Below are 21,010 nucleotides of genomic sequence, written 5' to 3'. Positions count from 1 at the left end.
TGTGGCATTAGTCTAAAACATGGATGAGATGTACTGGGCTGTGGATTTGACGTGGTGAAGTCATCAAGCACTGGCCTAACAATGCACTTCTGCACTGTCATGTGTCAGCTCTTGGAGCATCCTGAAGGACAGCTTTGGTTCTGCCTTTCTGCCAGCAGCGTGCAGAGCGCGGTGGTTCCTGTCAGCTTGGCTTGCGGTTGTTGGTCACGCAGTGTGGCTCTGGGGATGCTCCTGCTGCTGGCCAAGACAGTGTTGGGGAGGTTTATTGTTCAGTGTTGGATACCACTGTGAACCGTTCTTTGTTGAAACATTCATCTGTGATAAGCTTTCTTCAAATCTGTGCCAGATTTTATGATCAATAAGCTGTAGTTACTTGAAAAATCGAGTTAATGTTCACTTGAGGTATAAATTGTGTCTCTGGGCATATATGTGCGTACATGCACACAAAAAAGCTGATTAAAAATGGTGTGAACTATGAGCATTTGTAACAGCCACCTGAAACCCAAGGGATTAAAGACAAGGTTATATTTTCAAGGCATAGATTGACATCTCCTTTAGTTTTAATTTCTAATTTTCAGGCAGAGCATATACAAAAGTAATATTTTTTGCATCTGCCTCAGTCAAAGCACCTGGAGTGAGGAGTTGCTGGTTGTCATAGGAATTACTGAAGGGTTGGAGGGAAAGAACTCATCCTTTCTTCACCTGTTGGAGCCTTCCAGTCAGAAATGGCCAGTGAGCTGGGAGAGGCACCTCGAAGCCTCAACATCCTCTGCAGTGCCCTTGTTGGTCATGGGTGGTTCTGCCATGGGTGGGAGAAATAATTTCTCTTTACTGATCAGTAAATTGCTTAATATCCGCCATTGTTATTTCAGTCAGCAGTTGTAATTGCTGAAGCTGCCAGGTATCTGTTTGGTTTTGTGACTTCTGGTGGAGTTGGTCATAGTAATGTTGAGCCCGTTGTTTGATGTGCTGTTCGGAGCCAGTGTTTGGGAATGGAAATTTAGGATCTAGTTACTTGGGTGTTTTAACCGTTTCTGGTACCAACCCACAAAGTTTTCTACAAACCAGATGTCCAAACTCTATTTCTCACTTGAGGCCTTCCACCAGTTTAAAGACTGCAGGGATCTGATATTTAAGGTGAACTGACTCTTGCAGTTGGGAAAAGAGTTTTGGAGTCACTCAGATGCTTGTTAGTGTGTGTGAAGACGGCTGATGATCAGTCTGAGAATCCTGGAGCACAGTATGCACAAAAATATCAAAAATTTGGTGTGCTATTTCAGTGCTTCCTAGCCCTGGTTACACTCTGGTTGGGTAACCCGAGACTCGTGCTGAGCATAAGCATTGACATTCTTGGCTTGTCACTCGTACCCAGACGAGGCTGGGACTTCACTAACAAGGTGCCTCGACAGCAGCACACTTTTTGACAAGACGAGAGCTTGGAAAAGGGGTTTGTTAAGAATTGTTGCTCTTGGGATTGTGAGCCATGAGATTCCTGGTTAGTGAATCTCTCCTAAGGCAGCCAGCCCAGCTGAAGGGCCAAGGGGGCACTTGGGTTGTTTGCAGGTAGCGCAAGAGCAGCTTCCTTGTGGTCATTTGCGGGGCGGTCACTGCTGTGCTCTTGTGGGTAGGTGGGTCTGTAAATCCAGGGAGACCTAGGGATAAAGGGCTGTAAGCAGCAGTCTGGGGAAAGGTGTGTATACAGCTCGAGTGGTGTTACACGGGGCAGGTGGAAGGTATCTGATGGGTAAATGCCCTAGTGCCTCTCTGGTCAGCCCAGAGATAAAAGGGATTCCTTTAGCTCTCCTGGTGCAGTTTTTCCAGGAGCAGAGACCTTTGGGGGATGTCATCCTTCCTCTTCGCTGGGGAGGTGGGAACAGTATCTGTGCTTTCCGCAGCCCTTTTAAGGAGGATTTCAGGGGGATTGAGGGTAACCCTCAGTAGCTGTCCCTGTTTACAGAGGGTATCACAGCTGTACACCGGCTGAGCATCATGCTAATGTAGGCATTGCAAAAGATCACTTGAGGCGTGCCCGGGGGCTATACGGGTGTTTTGCTCCAAACACAAATGAGCTGGGAAATCTGGAGGGAAATCGTCTTAGATAGTCCTGGAAGGAATTGTTGTCAGATCCGTGTGCAGGGTCAGCACCTTGTCAGCGGGGAGGTGGATGCAGCCTTTAGCTCAGTTCAGGCTTAGGGTTTGGCTTCTGGAGTCTTGGGAGAGAAAGGCCAGTCCATTCAGTACTCCTGAGCATCTGTTTTCTTAAGCTTGGAGTTCCCTAATACCCAATAATTTATATGGCATTCATACATGATGCATGTTTCTGTGATTTTTAATTTTTTTATATTTTTTTGAAGGCACTACCTTTGGTAAAGAACTCGGCTTTTTTCCTTTAACTTTAGGAGTTTATCCTGCTTGAAAATACAAGTATTACCGACCAGTCTGGACAGCGGTACGGAATTTTGTTGAGGGCATTCTAGGATCACATAAGTGTAAAAGAGCAGGAAGTAGAGAAAAAGATGAGAGAGGGAAACTATTTGTACTCTAAATAAATGAGCCGTACACTGGAGGGGAAGAGAGATATCACATAATGCTGGTGAGAAGTGGCTGGATTTTGATAAGAAGAGGAAGCAAGTGAAGACAGCAGTGTGTGGTCTAAGTGGAAATAATCTGATCAGAGAGAGAAGGAAGATCATGTGCTTTGCTCTCCAGGCTGATAAAGGTTTTGATTTGATTTTTAGCAGTTCATATTTTAAAGAGTCTTTTTTTCTTTTTGTCAGATTATGTCTACTTCGAAAATTCTTCAAGTAACCCCTATTTGATACGAAGAATAGAAGAGCTCAATAAGGTAAACATTTTTTTTCCATCGAGTCTTTGAAGTTAATTGAATTTATGATCTGCTTGATTTGATTAAAATCAAAACAATTCTTTAGCAGTTCTCTGGTAATTAGAAGCTTAAAAATACATTTGTTTTCTGGTAATTTTCTGGAATGCTTTAAGACCTTTTGTTCTTCTTTGGTATGAAAAGACTGAGTGTCAATGGCATCCTTCCCAAGGTGATTATGCCCACCTTTAGGGCAGGAGGTTTCTGCAGTTCTTCAGTTCCATGGCAGGATCACGGGGTATGAAGAAAATACAAGTTTGCCTAGAGGATGGAGAGCTTTAATTTGATTTTTCTTGTGGGAATCTCTTGCTCAGGAGAAAGGTTTTGCAGCTGTGATCTGCTTGCTCAGACTTTGTCTTTACTGATTGTCCTTTTGGGCCAGTGAACTCTTTCATCCACCAAATTCCCTTTCAATGGATCGGGCAGGGAAAAATGATTCTGTGTGGGAAGCCAGCTGAAGTTCTTTCTCAGCGCTGAATTTTGACCTGATGGGGGGGGAGGATGGCTCTGAAGCCACTAACTGTATCCTACACTTACCTTGTATTCAGGTTTAACCTCATCATTATGGCAGCCCATACAGAAGGAATGTAACATTGCTGGTTTGGATTTGGGTGTACATTAACTGGCTGATATCAGGTATTTTTCTTCAGCCACTAGTGATGGAAAGGCATATAGTTCCCAAACAGTTACTTGGAAGAGAAAATTTATCAATTCCACGAGGAATAAAGAATCTGAATGTTAGGACATCCTTGGTAACCCCGTGGAGGCCTTTTACAGTAATGCTTTTAAGTCTCTTTTGCCATAAAGAAACATGAGTGAATTCTTAAAACGTTCCCAGTGGATCCCTATCTGTGAGGTGTCACTGTCTCTCTTCCATCCATTTACAGGGTGCAGGTTTGTTGATCACTTTCCTGGAAAGTGTTGTTTTCCCCTCTCATTATTCCTTTTCATTCTTCCCCTCACCTTTAAAAAAAGATGAACTTTCAACCTGGATCCCCCATCTTGGTGCAACTCTTCCTTGAGCTGTGATTTCTCTGACCTTCAGTTTAAAATGGGTCTTTCAGGTGGAAGTGAATACTAGCTCCCTTATTTTCTTTTTAACTGAGTATAAATGAAATCTGGTAATTAAATAAATCAGATCAATTTGCGTGGAAGCTGTCTGTGTTTGAACAAGATGGTTCCTACCTTTGTATTTGTTTCTCAGAATTTAAAAGTTTTGAATTATTTACCAGAAACGGGTAGAAATTCTGAGACATTACCAAAGACTTTTGGTCTGTAAGGGAAATATCTCTGCATGTATGTGGTGTCTGGGGTTTGTTTTTTTTGTTGTTGTTGGGTTTTTTTGGGGGGAGGGGTTTCTTTGGTTTTTGGATTTTTTTTTTTTTTAATTTGTGTTAGGGAAACTGGTATTATAGAAGTTGAAACTTTTCCTTCATTCACATCTTAGAAATGAGCACTTACATCAATTTTTATTTTGTTTCCTTGTGCACACACTGCTCATTCACTACCCTTTTCTGGAGACTTCCTAGCAGGGAATTTGTGTATTCTCCTTTCTGAAACTGTGCCTTCATTATGGTTTTCCAAGAGTCTTCAGTAGTAGGATACAACTCTTGAGTTACTGTTGCATTATTTGATTCATTTTAGAGATAGTAAACTGGCTGGATCTGTTACAAACCAGTAGGCTTATTTTCCCTAGAGTTTGTAAAAAGCCACTTGCCCTGTTTGACAGGTGCCATCTTACATTTGGTCACCTATCTAATTTTAACAGTTTTAAGTAAGTAACCTTTCAAGAATTCTGGCTTTTTTTGTATGTTGTCACTGGAATAGAGTTTGTCTGGTGCAGCTTCTTTGGTTCTCTAATGATTTTTTGTTGTGTTGGTCATTATTTAGCTCACCAGTGCTGTCAGAGAATCTCATGTCATTTCTTTTGCAAAAGTAGTAATGGCTGTGTTCTTTCTTGCCTTCCTACTGCCCTGCAGAGTTTGGAGAACGGCCTAGATCTGAATTCTGTTATTTTTCACAGGTTTTTTATTAGATTTTTAACGATTAATTTGAATGCTACTAAATATAGACATCACCTCAAAAGTAGCAAAGTGGCTGGATAATATGTTCCAATGGCAGGTAAGTGTGTTTTTCTCCCCTTGAAACATCTGCAAGGTCAAAGTGGTGGACCATTAGAAGGGCAGGGCCAAACAGCCTGGAATTTCTCTCCCATGGAATGGATCATGCTGGAGTTTGTGTGTCAGGTAGTATGTGCAGCTGGAGGTGCTAAAAGCAGACGCTGTGTAGCTCTTGTGCAAAATTCCCCATGATTTATGAAGTTCAGAGTGTGCAGTTCTGCTCTTGGTTAGTGGTCAGTTTTTCCTTCTGTTCCCTGTTTCAGACTGCCAATGGAAACGTGGAAGCGAAGGTGGTGTGTTTCTACAGGAGGAGAGACATCTCAAGCACGCTCATTGTACTGGCAGACAAACATGCAAGTAAGCTGCTTTGTGTTCCAGTGACATTGCTCCCGCACAAAGTTGTTAAACTTGGGGACAACTTTGATATTTCAAGTAATCAGTATTTTGTTGTAGTCATCTTTAGCAATTTGCATTACTTGTTTGGCTGACTTTTCTCTGTCTTTATAACCTGACCTTTTTTTTTTTTTTCTTCTTATCTTAAACCTTTTAATAACTTGTTTGTGTGTGGTTTGATTTTGGTGGGGATAAGACAGAAGTTGTTAGTTAGGGCTGAATAAAGACATCTTATTTGCTCCACAGAAATGATTTTTTTTTAATTTTTAGGGTGAAAGAAAGTATCCTCCCTGTTAATATAACTTCTCATTAATTTTTTGGTTTGGTTTGTATATTAAACAAAAGCCCTCAAACATTATTTGTGTGAATCAAGTAGACGGATTATGGGAAAGCAACTTGAAACATGGCCAGCTTGAAACCTGACTAACAGGATTTCTCTTTAAATTTCAATATTAATAATATTTCTTGTAGTGACACAGCTTTTGTCTGAACATGCTCAATAAGTAAACTTTAAAAATGGAGAATTTGAAAATCTCCTATCACTATTTTGAATACTTAAAGCCCTTTTGTTGGGAAGCAAGTGGAGTAACTAAACTGCTTTTCTCTTGTAAACAACGGAGTGTGTGAAGCGTAGTTCTTCAGATTGCTTAAAATTTAGCAAAAAGCATGGACAGCCTTAGGAATCTTTGTAATTCAGGGCACATCTATAAATGAGAGAGAAGCAATCAGATATGGCATGTCAAAACTGTGATTTAGCTGGCAAGCATCACTGTTCTTTAATGTGCTTCTTGGTGTGTGTATCAATAGAATGATCTGGGGATTGATTAAATCAGATACTCAGTTTTAGCAATGAATATAATGGCTTGCTGTGTTCTCACTGCTTTAACGCCACTGGGGAAAAGATGCAGCAAAACGAGTCCCTTACTGATAAATTTGAGTATTTTCTGTTGTAGTCTGTCCAAATAATCCCTCCATTGCAGCCATACCTTAAAAAGAGGTCGTGGTGTTGAGAGGAGAGTTTGCTGTGTCACAGAACTGTGATGGCAGGCAAAGCTTTTTTGAGATCTCTTCAGTGCAGCAGTATTCATTTTATCTGAGGATCCTGAAGCTCAGTTGGAGCTTCACCATAAACAACATGGCTATTGATTCAGTCATCTGTGTCTCACTTCACTAGGTTCAGTAAAGGAAGCAGGTGGGTAGGGTTCACAGAATCACATATCTAAGACTGAAAATGAAAAAATGAAAAATATTTGAACCCACGTAAATGCTCTTTGAACCTGCAAATGCTCATTTCTCTCTGTGATAAGAAATCTAAGTGGGTTTTTTTTTTTTTAATGCAAATAAATAATTCATTGTTCACACGTGTTGTTTGAAAGATGGGAAAATTCTTCTGTAGCAAAATCCTATTTATAGAGCAACCAGAGACAACTGAGTCTGCCTCTTAGAGTAAATTTCATTAGTAACTAGCATTTTCTCCAATATCTTTCTTTCTGGTGCAGAATAACATTGGTACTGAATGACTTCCATTCATTTAGATAGATGTGCTGCTCAGTGGTTTCCGTTCTTCATAAGAAGAGAGAGGAGGGCAAAATTAAGCTTTTTGGACGGCCATTAGTTCTTTACTAGGGAAAACAAATCAACATCCTGCACAATATAACAAAATTAAATTTTGTAGATGTTAAGATTCTAGTACCGATATTCCACACTGTCACTGACTTGGAGTTCATTTCCATAAAGTCTCCTGTTGCCTCATTTTGATGCATTTGCAGTAGATGTACGTGTCTGCATCGCTGATCTTTTAACTGCCTTTGTTCAGCTGATTAATGGAGCTTTCTGACTGCAGACATTTCTGGTTTCACAGTCTTCTGTTTAAGATGCCTTTATTTTAGACCTACTGTTGAGATCACTGCAGTGAAAGAGCAATGGGGAAATACAGCCAGGGCCTGAATGGAAAAATTGTATGGATATTTAGTTATTATTTTAGTCTTCCAATAAAGGAAGGAAAAAGATGTAATTGTAAAATTAATGTGTTGAAGTTAAAATAAATCAAAAGCCACATTACCTTGGATGATCCATCAGATATCTGAAACAGGCAAGTCTGAAATGTTGTCTTTTCTCATAAGTCTGTATACAGAGGAATGTGTTGAAAGCACCTTATTGTGTAGTTGGTGACTATAAATTAGTACCTGATGTATGTAACCTGATTCTTGGATTTGGTCTGTGATCTTACTATTTTTATCGTATGATGTAAAGCTTGTCTAGGCTGTCCTATAAATCTTTCAGCCTTATGATGTCTTTCTTACATTGTTAGTGCTTTTTATTCATAAGCCTCTTTAATCACTCCACAAATTATTCTAGGGAATTTCTCCAACTGTTTCTGAAATGAACTTGCTTCACCAGTAAGACATTGTTCTAAGTTCTTGCCGAGAGACTTTGAAAACAAGATTTGAAAACAGGACTTGATGGAAGAGAAATGGAAAAGATACTTCACTCCTCAACCTATTGTTGGATGCTGTGTCACTATGTATTTTCTTTATATAATGTCTTACACAGTGTTTTTTTAATAACTATTTAAATATTTGCAGCAATGACTGACTAGTTGGTAGTGGTTGTGGAACTGAATTAGTGCTGTCTGGATTGGCAGATTTTTGGTTGGTTTTCAGCAGGTGCTCTCTGACATGCATGGCAGCTTGGTGTTGGAAGTGCCAAAGCTTCTGAATAAATAAAATAAATGTTTGCATGATACCTATGTGCCTAAAGAGGTAGGGAATTTACTGGGATTTTATTTTTTACATTTTAAATCACACCCATCTAAATGAAGTTTGACAATAGCTTCTTGAATTAGCTCTTTTTATTTCTTCCATTTTATTCTCTGTCTCTATTTTCTCCTACCTACCACGCACACAGATTTAAGAGGAGTCCAGTTCATATATCCACTAATGGCACTGTAGCTCACTTGCTGCTGAGAGGAGGGAACTGGTTTTTCTCTTTGGGAGTGGTGCAGTGAGGGAAGATACAAGTGTGCAAAAGAGTGTCTGCTTGCTATCTGAAGTAGTGGCCATGGCTGCAAGAAATGACCACCAGAACTTTGTGGCAGGAGATCCACATTGATAATGTGACAAATTCCCTCTGAAGTGTCAAGGTATAAGGATTCCTGCCTGTTCAAACTTTCTCCATGTTTTCTACAGCTACAAGTCAGTATCTGGTTTTTGGTAGAGAAAAAAGGAATAAGGCTTACAGCTTCATACCAACCATTTGAAACTGAACCTGGAAGAAGGAACCTGTTGTTGTATTTTAATTTATTCAAATGCAGCCTTTCTAGAATGTTCCTCCAAGGTCCTTAGTTAAGCTGTTAAAGCAGCCAGAGTTGCAGCTTCCTTTGCTGCTGAAGGAGCTGTTGCGCAGTCACTAGCACTGGTTTTACTGTGTTTCCCAATGATTTGGCCCCACTCTTTTTCTTTATTCTTTACATTATTCTGTTAGTTATCACCATGCTAACCAATTCTTCTGTTACTGCAGACTGTTTCCCAAGCTGGTAAACCTTGGGAGCTCCCTAAACCTGATTTTTGTGTCTTGTTTACCTTCGTGCATTTCTGAATTCTGTCATGTGGCTACTTGTATGACACCCACAGTGCAGAGATAGGGCTGCTGCTTTCTGCTTTTGATGCTCTGGAGAGCCCAATCTGATCTATAGCAAATTGCTATTCTTTCTCGTGTCTAGCAAATATTGATGTTTAATTTCACATCTCACACACCCAGTCATTTTAAATTACAATTACTGCCTCTTGGGTTTCTCCTGCCAACTCAAAGTTTTCTCTTTCTAATTATTTTCCCCATGTATGTTAGCTTTCACACAAGTCTTGCTGTTTGTGCCTAATCTGCCTATCTCTTGTTCCCAATATAAGTCATCTTCAAGCTTTGTTAATGTGCTATTAATGATTCTGCCATTAAATATCAAATAATACTTAATCTAATACGCTTCTTGCAGCATTCCACTGGCTACTGCTGCATAGCTGATATATTACTGTTTGCATTAAGATTAAATGTTTAGTTTCAAATCTGCACAGGCACATCTATCAAGCAGAAAGATTAATTTTGAAGTAAGGCTTTATGAGGGCACTGAAGCCCCAATGTACTGCACCTCCCCTCTATTCCCATACCGCTTATTCCACAGTGCTGTAAAAAATGCAGGTAGATTTTTCTGAAAAGATTTCTTGGATATTTTATAAATACATGTTTCTGGTTTTTTAAAACTGTTTTTTCTTGGAGGCCACCATTCTTGATGGTGGTGTTTGCTCCAGTTAGTGTGAGTGGGTGAGCTGTGGGAAGGTGAAATGAAGATATGTCAGACTTGTCCTGGGGCTGGGACGGCCCCTGTTGTGGTTCATAGTCTGACTTCAGCCTGTGTTGTCTGGGTGAGGTGTTAGTGGCGTGTGAGGTGCTACTGTGTGCTTTTTGTCCAAGCAGCTTTTGCCTGACCTCAGTAAGGGAGAGGCTCCTGTCCCAGATTAGTTCTTCTCTCCCCCATCCCTTGGTTCCCTCTGCATTGGTGGGATCTGGTTTTTTTTCAGTGCTAAATCATGGCTGTGAAAAAAGGAGGGACAATGTTCACATAGGTTTGTTTGTTATTTCTTGGAATGTTCCTACCTCTGTCTGCGGGTGCTGTGACAGTTTTACTGCTGTGTGTGAGGGAGTTGTTTGTTACCTCTAGAAGTGTCTGTCTGTTTTTAAGAAATGTGTTTTTTGGTTTTGAGAGGCTGTTCATAGCAGAGCTGCCATAAGAACATGTGTGCTCTCCACGTTCTGTGTTTTATTACTAAAGCAAGGCACTTAAATTAAGTACCACTTGGAAGGCGAGCCTACCTGAAGGGTTGCAGACCCTGGGATTAGTTTGGTTGTGCTGGGTGCTTTCGTTTTTACTGTAGATTTCATCGGCATGAAGGGGTTGACATACTTTTTAGGAAAATGTAATTTTAAAAAGCTGTAGGCTATCAAATATACTGAAGATACTAAGTATTTTAGGTTGCTCCTTGTAGTATTTTCCCTGCATTACACAGTGCACCACTGTCATTTCCAAAAGCTGCTGTAAGTACGGGTGTGAATTCCCTTTTCCTTTGTGCGTCCTTCAGTTTTCAGGCAAACGAGCTTGGAACTTGTTGGATTGTTCGTGGATTGCTGCTGGTATCTTTACAGTGTAGGATAGCAGTCACAATATTAATTTTCAACTAAAACAGAATCCACTTCAGTAAACAAATTACAGACCCATGAAAGTGTGCAACAAATGTAAATTTGATGTTCTAGTTCTCAGGAAAATATTAAAACCTAAGTACATGCTGCTGTATGGTTAACAGCTCGTGTGGTGTAGCAGCTATTGTATCTTGAAGTCTAGTTTAATTATGCTGCTCTTCTTTTCCTTCCTTGCTGGAGCAGCCTACCTGACAGGCAAATAAACTCCAGGTCTTTTTTCAGGGCAGTAAAACGGTGATAAACTGGGCAACCTGAAGGGTACATAATTTTTTTGTCACCACCTTTGGCGTAATGGTGGTCTATTTAAAACTAAATGAAATGTTCGGGTTTTATAAAATGGAGATCTTTCTGTTTGCTTTGTTTTCGGGATAACTGTGGGGATTTTAGTTAACTAATCTTAAGGGTATATAAACCATAACTGTGCTTGTATGTGTTTCTCACTAGAAATGTTTTTTGGCAACAACTGTTGAATTAAGCTGCAGGCATAAGTCTGCTCCTTGAGAGTAATGCTGCTGTAAAATTAGAGTTTTACAATTCATGCATGAGGCTTTACAGCTCATTCTATTGCAGTCTGGGAAACTTTGCCTGTGGTTTTGCAAAATACAATTGCATTAATTTCTTGGAGAAGGGAAAAGTCTGATCTCTTCTTTCTCAGTCATTCATCATGGAGGATCTTTGGAGTTTTTTTCTTGGAGTATTCAGCTTTAACTGGCATAACTGGCAGGATACTTCTTAACAAAGGCAAAACATACAATTTATTTTTTAAAAGAAAGATGCTTGAAGATGTTTGGGATCAGTTGCATGTTGGCATGGGTGGGATTTCCTGTGTTGACTTTGGTGTACGTTTGGGAACTGATTGGATAGCTCCAAGGCAGAGATGGTGGATTCTGGCTGCTGCAATGCAGGAGTGTTGCAGTTGTATGTGTGTGGTGTGGGCAGGGTAAGGAGGATGGCAGGAGTGGCCTCAGGCACTTGGTTGCATTCCAGTTAATCTTGTGGCTGTGGTTGGGGTGAGGAGAGTACAAAATAACACCAGTTAAATAAACTGCCTTTTCCAGTGAGCATGTCCTGTAGAAGCTGTTAAAGCTGGGATGGGACAGTGTGATGTCCTGAAAGAGGAGTAAGGTTTATGGTAAAGAGGAAAGGCTTCACTTTGCCTCGCTCATCATGTGTCAGCTTCTACCTGATGAATCTGGAGCGCTGGTGGTCTCTGACAGCACCTCTCTCTCTCCAGAGCTTCTCTGTTGGTAGCAGATTTGTATGACTTTCAGCTTGGTGTGACCTGTGTGTGCCTGGGATGATTTGATGGTGGTGGTGAATAAATACAGTTCTTCACAGGCATCATTTCAAGGATCTCTACTAATTATGTAATTGTTCAATTGGCCAAAGTGGTACATTTAGTCTGATTAAAGTTTGTTATTTAGCAAAGGTTTTGGAGCAGGTCGTTCTGACTTGCTCAAAGTCAATAGTTGCCTTGTTCTTGATCAATTTTGTCTCTTTATGGCTAGGAGAAATGGAAGAAGAGATGGAAAATCCAGAAATGGTTGATTTACCAGAGAAACAGAAGCATCAGCTACGACATCGTGAGTTGTTTCTCTCACGACAGCTGGAATCTCTGCCAGCCACACACATTAGGTAATGACTGTTTTCTTCCATTTTATTAAAAAATCACACAGCATTGTTTTTTTTTAAGTACTCTTCAGTGTAAGATCAAGTTCTGTGTACAACTTCAGTAATAGCATCTTGTGAATCACATGAGCATTTAAGATGTTTTTTTCATGAGACATGTTTCTCTTTTTTTAGAGGCAAATGCAGCGTTACTCTGTTAAATGAGACAGAATCCCTTAAATCGTATCTGGAACGGGAGGTAGGAACCATTTTGTGCATTGTAAAGCTTGAACAGTTTATTCTGGCACAATTTGTTTGGTGCCTGTTTGCAAGTTTTCTAACAAGAATTCTTTCATTTCTGCATGTACTGGGTGTTGACAATGGGAAGCTTTCGGCTCTGTACAATCTTCATAGTGCATAAAACTTCGTGGATCTGGGGACCAGACCTTGTGTTTACATCCCTGTGTGACAGTGACCTGCCTCTCCTTCTGCAAAGAGAACCCAACTTGCTCATCAGTGTGGCAGGGCTGAGAGTTCCAACCTGGAGGCTGATGCCCTGGGAGATGCAGTAACTGTAGAGGAGGGAGCAAGCCAGCTAGCTGTGCTTCTCTATGTTAGCTTTGTCCTGAAATCATACGGATTTATGTTAATATGCTTTAAGCTTGATCTTGCCTCAGATTTTTGAGGAGCTTAGTTCCCTGTTCTTTGAGTTCACTGGTCAAAATACTTATCCAGAGTCTTTCCTATGCCACCGCTAACACTAAAATCCTTGAAAAACTGCCTGTCAGGTGACATCTGACAGAAATTTACCCAGTCTGTCTCTTTAAAGGTATCTCAGAACAGGCACTTGAAACTGGATTGTCTTGCACAGTTAAACACCACTCAGAATATAAATATTGGTCTTTGCTTTTTCAGATATTTTTTGATTTAAAAAAGTTACTATTGTATTTTTTTAAAGATGTATTTCTATACCTTTAGTTGTGGCTAGACCTCTGGCTGCCGGCTGGGTTAGACAGTCTTGGAGTCTGATAATCTGTGAGAAATATACTGTGGAGATTAGCAAGGAACTTTAGGAAATTATTACTTGAACGCATCTGCAAGCAAATAATTTGCATTTGAAAACACTGAAAAGTTATACAAGAGAGGAAATCTTGTAATTAAAAACAGTAGGGTGATGACATTTCTGGCCCTTATGAAAGGAGAAAACAGGCCATTTTTTGCGAGGAGCATACTACAGTCTCTCTCATTGCTGAGCTTACTTTTTAAACGCTTTTGTAGCTTTCTTCAGTATTTATTTAAGCATAAGATTGGTATTAATCTGATCCTTCAGTTTAAGAGAATTTTAAACAAAGCACAGGGATTAAATAGTTGAGTTTCTCTTTGGAATGTGAAACCAAAAAATGTCGGCTCTGCTGAAGGCTGCCAAATGGCAGAGCATCAAACAAGAGACGTGGTATTCAGCAGTGCTTGTAACCAGCTAGCAGCCCAGGATACGCTAGTTTGAAAGCAAAAGATAATCAAACTGAAATTATTTCAGATTTTCTAGTGCCCAGCTCTTAAATAATGTTTGTTCGCAGTTGCTCCCAGCATGTTTTTATTATCACTGGTGTTACAGGTAGGTGTGCTGAGGCTGAAGTGAGATGCTTTCCTCTAATCATGCAATGTCCAGTTGCAGATGTAGGCGCAGAAAGAGAATTTTTTTCCATCCTTTTGAACTTTCAAAATGCAAGATGAGTGTTGTGGGTTATTTTTAGAACTGAGCAGGCACTTAAAGATTTCACTGAATGAGAGAGTTCCCTGAATGTGTCCTGTCACTTCACATGGCATTTTGCTGTGGTGCAAACTAACTTGGACAGGTGGTAAAGAAATTAAAAGCTGAGGAACACGAATGTGCTTGGGTGGAGGGTAAAGAGATTAAGAAAAGGAGATAGTTGTTGCCCAATGGGTTCCTAACACTGGATGGTATTGTTTTGAACTGTTTCTTCTCTCTCCTTGACTGTTCTTAATCCATCCTTTGCTTTCAAAATGTTTCAGAGTAGTTCCTCTTTTTCTAAAGTGGCTTCTGTCAGTAAAGCCTAAGCTGTTCTAGGGAATCTGGTATTTGATTTCCTGAATGTTTTGGCCATTAAAAGTAGGCTTTCAGCCCAAGGCTGTCTGCCTTGAAGCAGGTCAAACATCCAGACAGAAATTTGTAGGGAGATAGTAAACATAGCAAACTTACCTTTTTGTTATCTCTGTTCTCCTCCTCCACCCTCTCTTTGTTGTCTTCCTCAGGAAGATTGCCTTCTTACATTTGGAAAGCAGGCTGAAGGGGACCTGCACTGACTCTTTTACTGTGCCTAGCAAAATTGGGTTTGTAGCAGGAGTGAGGAATAGCAGGAAAGAGGGAAAAAAAAACAACTAGAAAACCTGAATTTTCTGTAGACACTTAATTCCCATGGAGATCAAGAGAAGGGCATAGCCAATTATGGCAAAAGTACTAGATTTCCCTATTCTGCAGGAAACTATTTTGAATGTACCATCTATTTTACTGCTCTGCCTGGATATATCCAGAGGCTTGTGTGAATTTGCCTGCTGAGCAGATGTCTGGCATATCTGTTCCTTTTGGTAGCCCCCTAAAAATAAAATGTTCTCTAGTTAAAATATATCAAAGACATGAAAGGCAGTTTGCAAGCTTCAATGAAGTAACCATTATTTCTGTGGTGTACTTTCACTCTGAGCCTGTTTTCTTTCTCCAGTTTCTTGGTGACTTCGGTTCTTGGCTATAGCTATGGGTAGCTTAGGGGCTTGGGTAGGGGAGCTCTGAGCAGCTATGTCTGTCTACCAGTTGAGAGAAACAGAAAGTCATGATTCAATTTTAACTCTTGGCAGGTCATGTTACTTTTTTCTGAACGTGTTGGGATCTAAAATGAAAAGAGAAAACCCCTCTCTTTCTTGACTGCTGCAAACCCAGCATACAGTTTTAACAGCACGAATGAGCGTAGAGGATTTTGAAGAGCAAAGTTACTTTGTTGTGAACATCACTCTTGTGAAACCCTTGTGAAAAATTGTTCTCATCACCTAGTGGTGGTCAGGAGTTCACGCATACTTTAGAGTACACAAGGATCTGGTTTGTTTCTTCGTTTGCCTGGGCACTAAGCTGACGTGTATTAATGTTTTCAGCAGTCCCACTCAGTCGGCAAGAATGAATCTCATGTCTGTGAGGGAAGATGGCAGTGGTATTGACTTACCTCTAGGGGTTGCAGTCTCTGTTGGATTGACACTTGGGCCCCCAGACTTCCATCTCTTCTCTGTTGAGGAGGCTCTGGATGGGGAGAAGAGACAAGAGGATTTTCGTTCTTCTGTTCTACCTGATTGAGATTTGAGACAAAACTGGACAAGACATAAATGGATGACCTGAGACTTACAGAGATTTTGTAGAGAAAATTCATAGTGATAACCAATAAAAGAAAAGCAATAGGGCTTCTAACAGCCAAATATCATGGGAGAAACCCCCTCCACAATGTATGATTTTCCCTGGCCAAGAAAGACTAAAGGAATTGCCTGTGGAACTGGTCTTCTTTGGGGCCCACTGTGTTGTTACACTGCAGTGTGTTGCATATTTGCTGGGCGACGTGCCTGCAAACCATTAATGTTGCACTGCATATACTTTGTCCTGCAGTCAGGTATTTTGGAGCTGGAACAAATTAAATACTGTATTTATAACCTGGAAGCCTGTGAGACAAAAGCTGCTCCTATGTTTTATTTCCACAGTGTTGCATTCTCAACATACTGCAGTATCTTGAGCTTTTGAGTGTGTCGGGGAGCAGGAGACTCAAATTTCTTTACATAGATGTAACATAAATGAGTGTTCGTGTGCTCTGAAGCTGCCTTCTGCCTGTGGGTTGATGTAACTTGACCCTGGTGCTTGTGGGAGTAGGAGTTTTTTTCAAAAGTATCATTTGCTTAGGATGCAGTCAAATCCTCTGACCCCAAACCCAACTACAGACAACCCTTCCAGTTGAAGTTCAATTCTCTTCCAGAATTTTTGCCATGTTACTGTGGAAACTCACAGCAATTCTTCTTTTTCTGGGGCTTTGCATGACAGATTGAGAGACTCTCTTTTCCTTTGCCACCTCTTCGTAAAGCTGAACAGGGCTTGAAACTCATGCTGATTTTGTCCTAATTTTTGTTGCACGCTGTTGACACATACAAATATAGGGAAAGGGAAAAATGAGGTGAGCATGAAATGAGATGTATTTAAACAAGGTGTTTGCTAGTACCACAGAAATAAGGGGAGAGGGAAAATAAGCCAGAAACCTGAGATGGGGAATGGCACACTGCACATCCTGTTTCTGTTCAGACGGTTCTCCTTCCTGGTGACCATGTTGCTGTGGACAGAGGTTACAAAAGGTCTGTTGTTCCATGTCTTACCGGAACTCTAATCCTGCCCAGAACTGCACACCATACTTTGATGGAGCATACCTGGTTAATAGCTATAGCTAAGTACTTAGCCATGCAGAAGAGTTTAATTACTTAAACTGTACAGTTTTAAGTAGTTAAAAATTTTGGCTGTTTCCTTTCTCTGCCCTGGCAGAACATTCTCATCCTGGAATGCCGCCTTGCTTTAATTTTACACACCCAGGTAGCGGAAGCCAAGCAGCTATTTTAGCCTTTTCCTCATCTACTTGAACAAAAGCAACAAATTAATGGATTGCCACCTGCAGCTAATTTTTGCTGCTGCCAAATCTGCTGCCCCTCTCCTAATAACAAGCAGATGGGAACATGGTGGTTTAAGCTTAGATGGTAGCGGGCAAGAAAATGGTCAGTAGTGCATCTCTGTGACAAGGAAAGCTAAGTGCATCCTGGTCTGTATTAGCAGGAGTGTAGCCAGCAGATGGAGGGAAGGGCTTCATCCCCTCACTTCATCCCTTGTGAGGCCACATCCCTTGTGTAGGTTTTTGTCCAGCTTTGGGCCTTGCAGCGTGAGAGACATTGACAGATTGGAGCATGCCCAGCAGAGTCCACAGGGCTTGTCTGGGGCTTCACACCTCTATGGGGTTGCATCGGTCTGGCTGTAACACTCTGAAGTTATGCTTCAATTTGTGCTGATATTTCTGTGTGGTTAGGTCACTGGCATCTAGTCCTCCTGGTGTGGAGTTTTAGAATTGCATGGGATATGGCAGTTTTGTGTTCTGAAACAGCTGATGTGACTAAAAATTGTCTCCTGGCCCTTCTGAGCCTTGCCTGTGCAAGAGGAGCTTCGTTGACTTCAATTTGAGAGGCTGTATGTTGAGAGGCTGCTGTTGAGAGCTAACACTTGCAATGTAGAAGAAAGTGGCAGCACTTTAAAGGGGTTTTAAAACTAGTGGTTCATTTACTTTTTGTTCACCCAATTCAAAAATCTAAATATAGGTAATGAAACCATACCTAAACTGTAAAGACTTGGTAGTATGGTCACAAAGCTGAAAGTAAAAGCTAATAACACTGTTTACCTTTTTGCTCTTGTTTTATTTTTAGGATTTCTTCTTTTATTCACTAGTGTATGATCCTCAACAAAAGACCCTGCTTGCTGATAAAGGAGAGATTCGAGTTGGAAACAGATACCAGGCAGATATAACAGACTTACTAAAAGAGGGTAATTTCTGTAATTTATTTAAATTGTCAAGAGTTCACATTCAATGTGGCCACGTCTCTGTGTGAGGCCTGCCTAAGTGTGGGAGATGGCTTCCACTGCCAGGCCATGTGTGCAGCCGTGGCTGGATTTGTTGAGGCTGTTGCCCACTGAAGGCAATTAGTTCTCTTGCAAACGGGTCTTTAAGTGGGCATTCGTCCAAATCATAAAAGTTGTTGAAATAAATTGAATTAATGGGCTCTCTCGGAGCTTGCACTCTTTTTATTAAGAGGTTTCAGAATTTCCACAGGAAACACTAATTTCCATCACATCTGTAAAGCCTTTTGTGTTTTTAATCTTAAGCCTCACTTACCTATAAGAGCCCCTCCCAAATTGCTGCCAATTAAATGCTGTCTGCTCCCATCAATTTCCCCATTACTGCTGGGTGCCTTTTCCCTGGAGCCCTCTCCCCATCCCAGTGTTGGCTGCCAGCCTAGACTTCCCACCTGCAGACCAGGCAGGAGGAAGAATTTGTTGCCTGTAGTGTGTGTTGAGACTTCAGCATGCCCCCACCGTGTCATGGAGCAGTGGGACCATGAGGACACTGGGCTAAGGATGAGGGAGAAGTAGCAGGAACCAGGAATATTTATCAGATAGTAACTAACTTCAGATTTGTCTCTGTACTACTCTACAGATCTAAAAGTGGGTGGAAAACCGAAAGGGATGAGGGGTGTTGGTATCTAATAGTTCTTTCCTGAGCCCTGTGTAAGCAGAGAGAAAAGTCTATCCATAAGCTTCTCCTAAGGGAGAGAAGGTTGTGACCTGTGTTGGGAAGACCACATCCAATCTGGATGGGCCAAGATGGGGAAGCAATGAGATGCTTCTGTCTTTGCTTAGAAGCTCTGCTGACACTGTTAGTCTCACGTTAAAACAGGCAAAAAAAATGGGTCAGGACCCTTGTTTAATTTGTCTATGGAACCAGTATTTATTCAACAGCTGGGCAAATCTCCTAAGTGAGGATGAACTAATTTGAAAGGCATCCTATTCCCTTAGTGGGCCGACATGGGGCTTCAGAGAAGGATAACCACCAGATGTTTTAAAGGAAGCAGAAAGAAGAAGAAAGTCTCAGTAGCTCCTATGTTTTACCCAGGTATTCTGGTTTGTCTAGACTCAAAAAATGAAGAGTGTCTGATGCCATGGTTTTCCCCTAGAAAGCAGCTGAGATGGGTTGAACCAGATACTCTTTGCCTGCTCAGAGCAGCTGGGTGTGTGTCTGTTTTCCTGGAACTGCTGCAAGATAAAGGAGGAAGACAGATGAGCTGGGGAAAGAAACTGAAAAGAAACTGTCTAGTTTGGAGAAAGATGCACTCTGTTTCCCATGGCATATCCTCTGACACCAGTTTGTGAAAATCTGAGTGCCCAATTCGGATGAGCTGTGTTGCTGTGTCTGTCAAGCTAAAATTGTCATATATAATTAAGTGAGTAAATTTTCACAGTGGCCTGTCAGGCAGAGTAACTGAGATGGGCTAACAGTGGCATAATTGCGAGATTAAAAAAATAATCTAGAAAGTACTTCTATTTTAAAAAAACCATACTAAATACTTTGGATTTGTTTTTCAACCAGGTGAGGATGATGGAAGAGATCAGTCAAAACTTGAAACAAAAGTTTGGGAAGCCTTTAACCCACTAGTAGACAAGCAGATAGACCAGTTCCTGGTGGTAGCACGGTAAGAGCATTTCACCTCTCCTTTGAAGAAGTAAATGTTTGTAACTCTTCCAAGCACTTTCTCATGTTCTTTTTTGTTTTATTAGTATGAGTGCTGGCTCTGGTTGCATAATTCACTTGCTCCATTTTAAGATGATGTATATTCTATGTGCCTTCATGAGAATAGCATGACTTTAGGAACAGCTCCTCAGATTTACAGCTTGGTTTCATAAAAGCAAAGCAAGTTGCATGTGAAAATGATCTTGTAATTGGTGGGGTTTTTCAAATACTTTGGTCAGCATACAGAAGACTTAGTGAATTAAATTCTTGGCAATTCTTTGCTCTGTCCATTTGCTGCCTTTTTCAAAACCAGTGGCTCTTTAACATCCATTAATGGTTTGCTAAGAATTCTGGTAAATGCTTTTGATGGGCTGAGGATACTTTCTAATACCTAGATTCCAAGAGTTAGGCACAATAAAATAAAACCCTGCGAATCTGTACTGATGTTGTTTTTATTTAAGCCCAAAGCAATCTTTGTCGATCAACTCTTGTTTTTTTAAAAGGTTCTTGAACTAATTTGTTGGTGTCCATTTCTATAAACAGAAGCCTGTATTAAATTTTTGGCTCTCACAGCAATTGGTTGACTGAATAATTTAGGGGGAAAAATTTGCAGGTAACACTGTCCAAATTCTCTGTGTTTTAGGTGGTACCTTTGTAGATGAATCCTGGTTCTGTCTGCTTTTGTTTTTTTTCCCTTCCCCCTCTTGGGTTTTCATGTGGGTTAGTTTGTAGTGACTGTGGAGCTGCTTTCTGATGGGAGTTTCCACCTCGTGTAGGCTTCTGGTGGCAGAGCTGGTTTTAGTGCTTCTTTCTGGCAGTTGGGTCCTGCCCACTGGGTTTGCCGATCCAGCCGCTGCAAGGTGCAGGCTGTAATGAGAATCACTGCAAAGATGAGTACAGGAATTGCTTCTGCATTCCAGTTTATAATTAGTTCACACACACACAAAAGTATCAGTTTGGCTAAAGCTGGGCATGGGGGAGTTGTGAGGCAGGGATGGGGAATAGTGACTGGGAGGCTGGGAAGAGGGCAGAGTGTGAAGTGCCACAGACACTTGGATGAGGGAGGCTGGTTTGGATTTTGGCCAAAATTCGATGTTTATGACAACTAATGCTCAAACATTTACCTTTCCTACTCTTGCACTGCTTGGCACTAGTGTGTCCCCCTGTGCGCTCCGCTACTTTGGGCAAGTGACCGGAGTGGAGGGGGAAAACCCAACCTGACTTTTTGTGGTTGTAGTTGCTCAGAAGAGTTCAGCTCAAGTTCACTGTGCAGGAGCACGAGTGTTTCACCCATGTGGTGTAGCAAGCAGGCAGGGAAGTAGGAATTTTGAGAACCAATGTTTGTTAGGGGTTTCTCCAACTAATTTTTTTAGGAATAAGATGAAAAGCATGGGGCTTGTGGT

The 21,010-nt window shown here is 41.0% G+C and overlaps 1 protein-coding gene across 5 annotated transcripts in view; it reads left to right on the top strand.

The window, feature by feature from the left end:
• Nucleotides 1–21,010, top strand: part of MTA1 (metastasis associated 1) — a 75,590-nt gene that overhangs the window by 12,176 nt on the left and 42,404 nt on the right. For all 5 annotated transcript variants that reach the window (XM_066192007.1, XM_066192006.1, XM_066192005.1 and 2 more), the window contains exons 2-7: nt 2,778–2,845; nt 5,265–5,358; nt 12,150–12,276; nt 12,445–12,508; nt 17,749–17,866; nt 19,467–19,569. In XM_066192007.1, coding sequence (XP_066048104.1) covers nt 2,778–2,845; nt 5,265–5,358; nt 12,150–12,276; nt 12,445–12,508; nt 17,749–17,866; nt 19,467–19,569 — 574 coding nt within the window. The remainder of the gene's footprint in view (nt 1–2,777; nt 2,846–5,264; nt 5,359–12,149; nt 12,277–12,444; nt 12,509–17,748; nt 17,867–19,466; nt 19,570–21,010) is intronic.

This window comes from Chamaea fasciata, unplaced genomic scaffold, assembly GCF_029207755.1.
Source record: "Chamaea fasciata isolate MVZ Bird 193981 ecotype frontalis unplaced genomic scaffold, bChaFas1.0.hap1 SCAF_10, whole genome shotgun sequence".
In the NCBI taxonomy this organism is placed as follows: domain Eukaryota; kingdom Metazoa; phylum Chordata; class Aves; order Passeriformes; family Sylviidae; genus Chamaea; species Chamaea fasciata.
This window is presented reverse-complemented; position numbering and strand designations above follow the sequence as displayed.